Source organism: Diadema setosum, chromosome 9 (assembly GCF_964275005.1).
Source record: "Diadema setosum chromosome 9, eeDiaSeto1, whole genome shotgun sequence".
Lineage (NCBI taxonomy): Eukaryota > Metazoa > Echinodermata > Echinoidea > Diadematoida > Diadematidae > Diadema > Diadema setosum.
The window spans coordinates 5,506,725-5,520,032 of record NC_092693.1 but is presented as its reverse complement, the minus strand read 5'-3'; the positions used below and the strand labels follow the sequence as shown (position 1 = coordinate 5,520,032).

Sequence of the window (13,308 nt, the reverse complement as noted above, 5' to 3'; positions counted from 1 at the left end):
ATTTTATACATGGCTCTACCATTGGTAATACTCCATGCAAGGGAGGGGCTTGAAGCGTAATATTGTTTTTTTGCTACAATTGCAGGGTTAGGATGATGCTGGGTGTACTTTATTATTTTATCAGTAACAGTTGATTTACAATTTAAATGAAGTTATGTTGATCATTTCACCTGAGTTGTGATGCTGCATAACCCTCACCTCAAGCAGGTACTGGGTGGCAGTGATGCCGACTCGTCACGGCACGTGCAGCTGGCTCTGCTCCCCAACACCTTCTACTGCGGCTCAGTACCAGGCCAGGCCATGGTCGCCACCACGGAGGGGACCATCCGCGTGGAGCTCCCACCGCCAACCATCGGTATCAACATTGGCACCAAGCCCCAGGCAATGTCCAACCCAATCTCCAAGCCCATGCCCATTGCGTCAAACACGAGCAGCACGAACATCTACACATTTCCCTCTAGCAGCCTGCCGCCCCTCACCAGCATCTCGGCCGGCATGCCGTCTGCCGTGCCCTACCAGGGTCCTCCCCCCAGACACCACTCACCGACGTACTCCACGTCAACATCTGGTCTGTCGTCCTGGCACCTCAGTCCCACGCCCCAGGTGCGGCCTACCCCGTCAGTGAAGTTCCAGGGTTCAAGCCTGGGGAGTGCTGGTGTCCCAGGGTTAGCCTCGGGAAGTCACCATGAAGGGGAACAGCAAGTCATAGGTGAGAATCTTTTTTGGTGTTGTTGTTGTCATTCCCTCAACAAGTCTTTGTCTTAGATCAGCCTACTGTGGGGCATAGATTGTATTGAGTGTGTGAGTGTTCAGCTTTTTCTATCAATCAATTGTCTTTTTGCAATTTTGCCATTTAGAGGTTTTTGATGACTGCAACTAAAACGGGGCTCAAATAATAGGAAGTTTTTATTCTACCTTATGATGTAGGCACTAAGAATGGATATTGTAGTAAAGATTGTGATATCAAGATCAGCTCCAAAATACTGAAATATAGATTTTCTACGTGATGGGCTGCATCTAGTGCATGGATTATGAACATTCTGGTTGCTCACATGTTACATACACTGTAGCACATACAATGTACACCAAAAAGACATCCAACAAGAACATTGAAGGCATGCTCTTAACACACTTGTGCAGTGCATATTTTGTGCTTGTTTGAGTCCATGGACTTTGTAATTCAAACTATGTATCTTATTTGAAAACTACCTTTGTGAATATTGGTCTATGTTTTGAATAAATGGTTATGCAGTGGATTCATGACAGTTTTCAAACATAATGATAGACCATCAGTGAATGAAACAAAAAGCAGTGAATAACAGCTGTAAGGTGCAAGCCATCAGATTTCATTACTTGAATATTACAAGTACAGTGTAGAGTGAATTAACAGCGTATAGTGAATGAAATTTCATTATGACTGGATGTTAAGAGTCATGGAATAATTTGAGGTCTAGAAGGGTAATGTTGAGGTTGGAGCACCACACTAATTCTTCAAAGGAATGGGTCAGAAAAGCAATTTGTTTTGAAGAGTGCTTTGGTTTTGCAATCAGGTGTTGCATCAGAGGACTTTCATTCCATGCACAGCACTTGGAAACTGTATCAGGGTATGATCTGTTTACAGATTATGATACCATGCCATTGCAAGAAACTTGGCAAGATGCTAACTGGAGGGTAAAAAACCCCCCAAAAACCAAACAAACAAGCAGAGGAAATTAAAAGCTGAAGTTGGGATCTTGATACACGTTGTGGTTTAAAAGGTTACAAAACTGCCTCAGCAGCTGTCATTCTGTAGTATTTTGGTTTGTTTTTGTCTTTTGGGTCACGTTTCAGGCTGTTTTTTACTCATTTTCAGACCATCCGCCTAAACTGCAGGTACCGGTGTTGTTTCATTCTGTAATTTCTATGACTGACAAATAAAATGCCATCTACATTCCACCATTGTTGGTCTGCTATGATAAGCTGAAGGGTTTTCAGCCAGATAGAAGGACATTAACCCCATGAAATACTGTACAATATGATTTTGATCTGTGACTTTTGACACGATTTCTGTGGACCCAAGCCAAATATACTTGTGACTAATCTAGTATCAATGGCTGAAAATTGGTTGGCCTCATTTAAAGTTTATTAAAGGGGCATGGAAGGAAAGCTAAAAAAAAAAAAACACCCAACAACAACAACAACAACAACAACAACAACAACAACAACAACAACAACAACAAAAACAACATATCTGAAAATCACACCATTTAATTATGATTTTGGTGTAATACCTGATAAAACATTCATCTGTTGTATAGTTTTCTCTGTGGGCACTTTGCCAGGCATGGCTTTCAAGGAGGGAAGGAAATTCTGTCCCGCATAATCAGAAAATGTAGTCAGTCTATTATTTTATTGAATTATGTAGATTATCCCACAGTTTTCCACCATAGATGGATTGTCGAAGGAGGAAGCTAAAATGCTAGATCATTCAGTTCTAACATTTATTACTTGTTCCTGTAGATGACATTAAAAGACCCCCCCCCCCAAAAAAAAAAAAGAAAAAAAAAGAAAAAAAAAAAGAAAAAGAAAAAAAAATGCCTGTCATGAAACTTATCAGAAAAAAGTGGTTGGTTTTATGATGAAATATTGGGTGAGGGTTCTAATGCACCAGTTTAACTCACATAGCACGTACTACTTGTCTTGGAGGTAAATTCTCCAGTTTAACTCACATAGCACGTACTGGATGTACTTTAAAGATAGTACATGCTATGTGAGTTAAACTGGTGCATTACACCCTTCACATAATGGCATATCAATGTATTCATGTTGACACAATGATACTGTTCACAATATACTGCTTACCAACACAAACAATTTATTTCTACCATTAGGTTGGTCATGTAAAGATGACTTCTCACCAAAACAACATGCCTGTCTATTTTCAATACCCTCATTAAGATGTATCAATTTGTCTTGGTCTGAAATTACATCTGGACTTCCTTCTGCTTTTCATGTAGACGGAAGAGTGAGTTTGAATTCAGATTTGAATATAAAACCAACAAAACAGTATCTTTACCTAAAATAGAATGTACACCAAAGTTGGAATGCAATGGAGATGCATGCAGGGTGAGCAATCACACGTGCACACACATACACGTACACAAATCTGAAAATGAAAGTGGTTAGATACCAAAAATCTTTATTTCAGAGGTTAAATCAACTGCTTTCCTTTTCAGAGCCAGTCTCCTAGCTATTAATGCTTTTGAAGACACAGCAGTTTAAACATACTGCTATGATGTGGCTATTTTTGGGTGCCATAGCTCACTGTGGCAACTGAGACCGAAACCATGTGGGCGGTGATTGCATCTAGTATTGCGCAACATTTTCAACATTGCACACTGCTCTTTCATCGTTTTTGATTTCCCAAGTGTCTGTGATGGACAATTTTTATATCATGCACATGACACAGATGTATCTGAAGAACTGACGAGGTGTACATGTGTAGTTCATTGTTCCCAGTTCACAAGCCAGAGAGTTAGTGGAATATTGTAATTTCACTTGGACCATTTCCAAAGTACCCACATGTCACATATATTTGAAGATGCACTTACTGTAGTTAGTGTAAATAATGGTATTGTCAAATGTTTTGAACACTTCAAGACATGGTAATCTGAGCATCGTGGTAAGCACTTGTAGACAATTGTGATATTGATACAGTGCGACACATGATAAGGATGCAAAGACCATGCTTCACAGTAATTTCTGAGTGCATTGGTGCAAGATTTGTGAGTTGAGGATTATACATTGTAACTTGTACCTGGATTACAAAGAAGATCAAAAAGTTCTTTCAAATGCAGCATGATAAAAGCATTTTTTGTGTACTTTGATAATTCACGGCAATTCACCAGGGAAGGAAATCCTGTTTTAGCTGATTTAAAGGGATGGTATAGTTTTGATTCAGATATTGATGCAGGTTTCCAGAAATTTTTGTGTGTGTTTGAGAGATAATGAGAAACCTGTTATGAAATATGAAAGAATATGCAATTCCTTAGGAGGAATTCACAGTTTCTTTGATGAAAATTAGTCTTGAAATAGCTGAGATATCCAAAAAAGCAATCCTAACATAAATGCGACAGGCCACAACTTTTTATTAGAATCTCTTTGTTTACCTTATTTTTGGATATCTCAGTCATTTCAAAACCGATTTTCATCAAATAAAATTTCAGTTCCCCTAAGAATTGTGTGCTCTTTAACATTTCAAAGAGTGGTTTTTAGAGTATCTTGCAAAATGTTCAAAGCTAAATCCTCACCTCAACCAATACTGGACATTCCCTTTAATGCAGTATGTATACGCACTATGTACATTGTATGTACATGTATACTTATACAGGCCTATCTATGTGTTTATGTTTGTGGTATGTTTCAATGTGTGTATAGATGTATGTGTATTTATACATGTATTGTGCTTTTGTATGTGTATTAATGTTTGTAGAAATGGTGATGCTGGTGGAAAATGACAGAAAACCTCATTGGGGAAGTATTCTTGACTTTGCATAAAGCAGATGTGACAGATAGAGGAACTAGGTGCTTGAAAGAAGTGGAGGGCAGTTGGGAGAAAGGGGGGGGGGGGGGCATGGGTCATTGAAGTAAAGCAACCTTCAGACTGGTGGGGCTTGTGCAAGAGTTTGTACACACCAGCCCGGAAAAGTGGATTCACTCTGCTTGGCAGCAAGTCTGATGGACATTCATAGGCTTGAGAACCTAGTGAAATCAATATGTGCTGCAATGAAATCTGACATGTACACTTAAAGGTTTCCTACTACACATCCAGGGAATCCTCCTCTCTTGTTATACCCACTCTTGGCTCGGCGCTCAGTCAGTCCGTCTCTGGCGTGTAAAGTATCGCACTGAGCCAAGGTTTATCAATTGGCACACATTTCTGTAATGCATCAAAACAAAACAAGGGAGACCACATGGTTAATGGCTTGGCCGGTTGTGTTTTGTTTCCCGCACAAATTGCCAAGTTCTGCCTTATCGTAAAGTGTCTCCTGTATCTGATAGATAGAAAAGGAACATACTGTCTAAGCCCTCTCTTTCCGCTTCATTTTAACCCATTTCAGTGTGGCTCTTCTCAAATAGAACACTGTAAATGTGTTCTATGCAGTTCATGTGTTCTACATTGGAGTCACGAGTGGCAGGGACGATCAAGTGGCAGTGACAGAGTCAATAATTTGAGCTCAGGGAAGGGAATTTGTTGGACAAAGCTGTGTGAGAGGTTATAAGATGAAATCTGTGTGTTCCTACGGCGTTTTATAAGGCATTATATGAATGAGGTACACTGTACCTTCGTTTATAAATCTGAGTTCCTCTAAATATGTGTAAATTACTCTCTTGGGACGGTGTGGCGTAGCACTTGGTTTGTTTCATGGCTAGTTTGGATTGACAAGACAAGAGGGACAGACAGAGTGTGTGAGTGAGAAAGAGGAGCATGGATAGGTTTGGAAGGGGGAAGTCATCATTTTATTGGGTCCTTGCCAGCAGGGACTTGGCCAGCTTGTCACTTTCACCGCCTAGCTGGATCGCTGGCAAGAGTGCGTGATAGCGGCCAGTCCTTTATTGTCCCGCTAACACAGTTTTGATGTCTCACTTCTCCAGTGTACATTGTATTTTCGCGCTCGACAGCATTGCAGCACATACACATGGCTGCAGCTGCAATGTCAAGTTTAGTTCCTTTCATGATATGTCATCGATATTGCCTTGGCATATTTTAGATGTCTCCAGGCTTCAACAAAGATGATAGAAGTGCGTGCTGGGCTGGGGAAAGGAGACAAAATATCTGTTTGATTGCATTGTTAATGAATAGAATCAATCAATCAATTATAAAACAGTGATAATGCAGTGAAACAGATTTTCAGCAGTTTCAATGGTGTGGTGCGGAGCTTGTAATGCAAGTGGTTATTACAACTGGGAAAGGATGTACTGTGCATGCTGTGTTCATGCAAATTCCTGGAATCAGGATGTTTGTTTCAATCCAGAGCTCCTTTTACCACATGCTTGCCCACGTACTGTACAGATTGATGATCAGATTATTTCAGTGTGTCATAACAAAAATAATTCACATTTTAGTTACGGGATGATTGTTGATGCAAATGCAATGTGTGAACAGTATTACTTGTATGAAAAGTGCGTATAGTAACATAGTAAACACAAGGATAAATACATGATCACTCAGTAACTCAAGAAGGAAAAAAATGATGAATAACTTATGCTGAACAAAAAAAGTTCATCAATGTGCACTTTTATACATTGTCCTTAGGTCTGAACCTGTGAAGTCCTCCGTTCTCATTGTCTCACTCATGCTCATTGTTGCCACCCCCGGAGCATGTCAAAAGGATAAAATATTGGCATGTGCGTGTGTATGTTGTCACAGTAGTGACATTTTGATGCAGTGTATATTTGGGCTAGATTTAAGTGAGAGAGAAAAACTTTCTGAACTTAATTTCTAATGATGATAGAGACTGCTCTAGAGTTTAGATCCCATGTAATAAAAAGGTAGTTTCTGTTGATGATGTATCTCTCTCTGAAAGTTGCTAAATATCAAGTATCCTGCATGCAGCATACAGTGTATCTAGGTACAATGTATGCTAAACAGCTTGTTAGAATTACTACAAACTTGTACAAGTTAGAAATACTGTCTTTGTTTTGTTTTTTGATAACTTAATTGGATGGAATGATTTTTTTTTCTTTTTTTTAATATTTTTGTTATGTTTTGAAGGTATAACTTGTATTCATTTACCAGGATTTTCTCTCTTCCAGGAATATTCAGTATTCCTCCATATATAAATACGTAGGATAAATTCCAACTTCACTTTGTATTTCTTTCTTTTCTTTTTTTTTTTCTTTTGGGGGGGGGAAGTCAATTTTGTATTTTCTCTTGGTTTCTTGTCAAATTAACTCAAAAGTACAGGTAAATCCCCAAACTTTCACAACTTCAAGTTTGTGGGTAAGCAGATAGACAGGGCCCAGTCCCTCATCAGTTTGTATTTCTTCTTTATCAATAATGCATTTTCTGTCTCATGTTTTTTTCTTTTTTCAATTCGCCTCAAATTTACTGTAGGTATGGGCACTTCCCCAGCATTTTTACAAGTTTTGGGTTCAGATGAAAGAAAAAACCCAGTCCCTCATTAACTTTTATATCTTCTTTGACATTTTTGCATTCTCTATCACATTTGTTGTCAAATTACCTCAATTTGGGTACATTTCCGGCATTTTTACCAGTTTGTGGATTAGCCGAAAGACAAGACCCAGTCCAGTCTTCTCACTTCTCTGCGCTGACGTCATTGCATTTCAAAACAAAACAATGGCAGTCAATTCCTGTGACTTTTTCAGCCCCGGTGACTTGTGTCATTTCCCTAGGACCAAGTGGAAAATGTCACTGGTAACCAGTCATCACACTACAGGCCACATTGTCTCCCCCCTCCCCCCCCCCCCCCCCCCTCAATAATAGCTGCGTTGCGGGTCCTGCCAAGTTCTCTTGACATCATGGGCGCAGAGACAAGAATAAGACCCTGCTCCGAATTGTACTGGTAGTCTTTGGTTCCATCTCTGTGTGGTGAATCTCATGAAAATATTAAAACAGTACAACTGCAGCAACAAAAGCCCAGTGAATCACGCAGAGAAGAAATGTGCTCCTTGTTGGTTTGGTCGTCAATCACTCTCGAGATATTGCTGTATACAGTATCGGTGTGTGCCATATGTTTTGCATGGATGACAGTGCGCAATTTTTCACATGCAAGACATGTTGGTGACTGGTTAAATTTGAATTCGAAAACTTCAGCAAAAGAATGAAAAATATGCAGCGTCCCTAATAAAAGAGTAAAGAAAGTATGTAATTTCCCACTGTAGTGGTGATGGGCATGGCATTTATGTTTTAGGAAACTATATTTTGGTATGTTGTTTATTTTGTGAATATCAGTCCACACACGGAATTCAGGAAAATATAAGCACCATGAAGCATATGGTGCATACAGTACATGATAACAACAATATCTTCACCTTACCTTACTAGTATTTATTTATTCATTTATTTTCTCTTTTTTGTTGTGGAGTAAAAATGGGCCAGAGCTTTTAATCCTCGCAGAATCTTCGTCAGAGGCAAAATTGACAAACGTGTAGGGAATGCAATCATATATTTTTTGTTTCTTTTCTGCTGAAATGAATCATAACAGCAGTTCTGCATTTGGAATTCCAAATGAGTTTGTATAAAGTGGTATTTCATGACTGTTGTATTCATTTTCTAGCTTGCCAGGTGCTTTCCCACACTGTGGATTCAGAGTCCTTGGTGGTATCTGCGAAACAGTCATAAAATCTATTATAAAGTGGTAATAATGATGCAGAACTGAGGGAGCTTTATTTTGGAGTATGAATTTGCAGATTTTGTTCCATAAAAAAAAATGATGAAAATACAATGGCCTTCACATATTTGTGCCTCCTTCCATTGTTTTGTAACCCTGATTCACTGATACAAAGACGAAGATGTTGCGTTATACTTCTCTTTTATTTTAGAATCACCGGCACAGGGCTTACTCAAAGTATATGGCTGCCGGGCATCCCAGGGTAGTTCAGTCAGTTAGTAATCACGATGTGTCATGACCAGGTTTTTACCCGGTCCTGACTCAGTCCGCTGCTGTTCTTGTGCATTTTCTGGTAGCTGTGGACCCATTACCAGAAAACCACAAACACAAAAGGAAGCTAACAAACAAAAAAACAAATAGACAAAATGTACACCAAACAGTGAAAAGAGGAAGAAACTTGGTAGTGAATACCATAACATATTTGACCACTCACACAGGCTTATACACACATAATCACACATAAAGGGAAAGGTTGAGAAATTCAGTGCCTTTCCCAATGACTCCTCACAAGAGACACCTTGTATCTCAAAAAGAAGAAAAAACAAAGAAATGAAATGAGAGTGGGGAGACAGAAACAAAAGTTCAATGCAAAGTTTAAGCAAAAACTGGCAATTGTGTATGAAAGTGAGGATCACTTGAATAATGATAATTTTATAACCCATTTTACTTTATGTGTTGCTGTGTGTTTGGATAAATATTGTTATGCCTTTTGATGTACACATGCTCTCTCCAAATCCAGGTCAGGGTTCATTGCGCCCAAGTGAGGTCACTCCAGGGGGTACAGAAGGCCATCTTCATTACCCCTCCACTCATACAGACACCACTCAAACCTCTCCCAGTGGCCAGACACACCACCATCACCACCACCACCATCACCACAGCAGGCACCAGAAGCTATCTCCTTCCTCCTCTTCCTCCTCCTCCTCCTCCTCCTCAATTTCAGGCAGTGGCCACCACCACCACCATCACCACCAGCAGCCACACCACCATCAGTCCACCAACACTCTCCCGTCCTACTTCACCCGTGGCTCCATCATCCAGCTGGCCAACTCCGTGCTCAAGCGTGTGGAGGACCTGACCACGGACGACTTTGTCCAGAGCGCTGGCAACACTGACGGCCTCAAAATCGACTCTAGCACGGTGCTGCGCATTGATGAAGAACCCCATCGAGGCTTGGCCCTTATTGGATTCCTGGTGGGCGAGCACAAGGCACAGGTAAGTTTGGCCATGGACTGCGGTCTGGAATAGTCACGGTGACTCGTTCCAGATCTGATAGGCAGGCCAATGAGTGTTCTTTTAGTACATTTCAGGTGCCTTTCAGGTTATAGTAAGTAGGTAGAGTAAAATTTGTGTTGTGATTGGTTAGGTTGCATCACGTGATTGTGGAAAAACTTCAGTATAGTAGTAAAACGGTCATGCCACTCTACCGAACGCTTACAGCGCGCCTACGCTTTATCTATGTAGAGATTCGTGCAGTGAGGGATGTACTAGGACAAGGCCAGGCATTCAATGTATGCGCGCATAGAGCATTGGACGCAGAAAGTAGCAGTTTATCATACGCAAGTCTGCTCTGCAATGCGCATACACATACGCATACTCTGCGTGCAAGAAATCAGTACGGTGAGTCTAATGTTAGATCTGGGGCCCAGACCTACAGAAAATACGTAGGTAGATTGAGGGACCTATTCACTATAACAATTAGGGCATGTTCTGTTGATGCACCAGTGCACCAGTACTGGACTAAAGAACTCCAAAGACTAAATTATCCCTTGTGCAGTTCTATTCACCTTGGCCTACCGCCTCGAAACAAAACAGCACTTGGGATAATTTAGTATTTGTCGTTCTACAATCCAGCATAATGCATCATAGAGCATGCCCTATTTGTACGTATAATATGAAATGCGATTATGGCTGCAATTTGTGTCATTGCCATGATAATTAGTAACAATCATATGCATAGAAATAACTTGCCCTTGGCCCAAAGGCCACTATTTCAGCAGAGAAAATCATTCTCCGTTCATGATGGGATGATAGGTGAAGTCAAGGAAAGCAAACCTTGCAGTCTACCCTTTCTTCTAGTAAATGAGTATTTTTTCCTCTATGTTTATATCCTCAGATGCCAGCACTTTATTTGGTGTTAGATTGTAGAAACAGCTTGCTGTCAGTAGATTGTTGAGGAGCAGCCTCAAATGTTGGAAGAATTAATAACCTCTAAGATGAATTAAAATCAATTGTCACTCAGTAAATATAAGATCTTTTGAGCCGGAAAAAAAGTTTTACCTTGTGCATTCTCCTGTTTGACACATTAGAAAATTTATTATATTTCCTGCTGCACTCTTGAAAGCAGAGTGAAGCAGAGCTCCGTGGTAAGCATTTTGGGTGGAAAATATGAAAATTTGACATATATGTTCAACAATCAATAGCTGACTTTCCTTTAATATCCCCCGTGCAAATTTCAGAGGATGCATATGTATGTTTAAAAACTAAAATTTTGTTTCTTTGGGGCATATTACTGTGATTATTTGGGTTGACCCTCTGTATTCAAGATGTACATCACCAAATGGTGTTGAAACATGAAATATATAATACTGCCATAATCAGAAAATGAAATAAGATCAGTCAGTGTTAGTCATACTTTCTGTGATGATGGGTTACATATTAGTGTTGTGAGCAGCCGAGTTTGTAATGCCCAAAGAGCTACCTGCCACCCTCAAATGGGATTTCATGCTCTCTATTTCACCTTTCAGTCTCTTGAGAAGGTATACGCTTCACATGTGGAGAGCCGATCATTAGACCATAATGTGCTATCTATGCGCTTCTTCTGACAAATTGCAGACACTGTGTGAGTCATCAGAGACTGATGACTAGGTCTTTCCTTTCTAGAGCTCTTTGTGATACTTGCATCAGAGAGGGAAAAATTGCACATGTTATACAGTGATGAGAGCAGGCAAATAGCTTCCCATTACCATCGCGAAGCTGTGGCGTCATGCTACTTAGATGTTGAGTCGTTTTAGAAACTTTCAGTCGGCAGAAGTTTTTCTGGGCACTTTGCTGTTTACTGATTTCAAATTCCTCATCTCCAAAAAAGTTAGTACACATTCATGGATAGATGATATTGCAAGCTTTAAGGAGCATTTTGTGACAGTTTCAGGAGATTATTAAATTTTGAAGATTTCATGTGATTGCTCTAAAGTGATTATACCTTTTTCTGCATATTGTTGTTTTGAAAAGGGAATGATAAATGGCGCCAAATATCATCAAAGAAATGAGTGATATTCAATTAATACTTTCTTCTCAATGTTTTAGATATCTTCATACAAAGACTGCAGAAGATTTCTCCATGCTAGAATGAAAGGTGTAGCAAGCTCTTGAAGTTTTACAATGTCTAACGCTTTACCTGTCTTTGGCAGAACAAGCTGAGAATGGAATGAACAATTTCACCCTCGTGATATAAAGGAATTTATTTAATCTATAATCTCTAAGCTTGAATTGATGTAGTGATGCTACTTTCTGGCATTGTGTCCATTTTGCACCCCTTTGCACCCTCTTTTCCGCAGGTAACCGTCGAGGCTCCATACGAGCACCCATTCTTTGTGTTTGGCCAAGGATGGTCATCTGTCCGCCCCGAACTTTCCCAGAAGAGTTATGGCCTGCAGTGCCACACACTGGCGGTGGGCGATGTGTGCGTCTCGCTGACTGTCATAGAGAACAGCAAACCTGGGTCAAGGGAGGAACTGGAAGCTGACCGACAGCAGCAACAGCTGCATGGCAAGGTGCAGATGCAGGGCCTGTCTAGTCCTGAGCTGAAACGCCGCCGTCTGGAGGAGAAGGTACCGAAGCATGGACCAAGCGAGCACCACAGAGGAGGAACCACACCTGTCGTACAGGGCCTCCCTCCCAGCAGCAGTGGTGGCAGTGTCCACACCTCCACCTCACCCAGTCAGGCGATGGAACAGCAGCCGGTGCACACCTCCACAGGTCAGTATGAGAGTCCAGACCATGGCATCGACAAGAACTTCAACATCGTCCCCGAGAAGGAAATGGCCCACATGAAGCTGATGCGACCACCCAAGAGACGGTGGTCCGACCCTGTCAAGGCCAACCAGGAAGCAGCAGAGAAGGAACGTCTCCAACAGCAACAACAACAACAACAGCAACAACAGCAGCAGCCAGCAGTGGCCCCCGAGACCCTTGGAAAGGTGCAACAACAGCAGTGAGTGTTCAGGGACAAGTGTTCTGTGTGTGTAGAGTTCATTCCAAGGTGTATCTAAGATGAAACGGATCAGCTGAGGCGATGTCTCCAGTCAAGGCAAGGTGTGTGTGAGTGTGCGCGTGTGGGTGTGTGTGTCATTTGCAGGTCCCCCGCTGACTCTCCCAGTGGACTCCTCCAAGAAGAGAGGAAGAGGGCTCAAGGAAAGCTGAACACAAACTTGATGAGATTGAGCAGTGGTATGCGTGTAAGAGTCCATTCCGACAGTATCCTCATGATTCCAGGAAGTGGTGTTCTATTTTTACATAGTGATGATTTCCTTGTTTTTCTTTCTTTCATTGATACAAATTCACAATAGCCTCTTGCAATCTGCAACACAATGGGAAGTATCAACAACATACAATGGAATAGGTGGCTGTTCAAGCTGGGACTTTAGAGTAAATGATCACACTCAATTTTGTTTTCACAGATATTTATGATATAGGAACTTTCTATGAGATGGGAACTACTGAACTCAGAGGATATCATTGTCCTGTGTAGGTATTTTAATGGAGGTGATCACGTCTGTCAAATTTTCATGTACTTTGAAAAATACACACATAGAAATATGCCTGTGTGTATACAAACACATATGTTCACATAGAGAACACATATACGTTAAAGGCTCATTTAGATGAAGGGAGTAGTAAGACTTATTCCTCCATG

At 40.8% G+C, this 13,308-nt stretch overlaps 1 protein-coding gene across 1 annotated transcript in view; it reads left to right on the top strand.

The window, feature by feature from the left end:
- LOC140233082 (uncharacterized) overlaps positions 1-12,980 on the top strand; it is a 32,203-nt gene extending 19,223 nt beyond the window's left edge. The window contains exons 3-5 of the mRNA XM_072313196.1: positions 208-709; positions 9,133-9,608; positions 11,951-12,980. Coding sequence (XP_072169297.1) covers positions 208-709; positions 9,133-9,608; positions 11,951-12,610 — 1,638 coding nt within the window. The 3' untranslated portion in view covers positions 12,611-12,980. The remainder of the gene's footprint in view (positions 1-207; positions 710-9,132; positions 9,609-11,950) is intronic.
- The last annotated feature ends 328 nt before the right edge of the window (positions 12,981-13,308 follow it).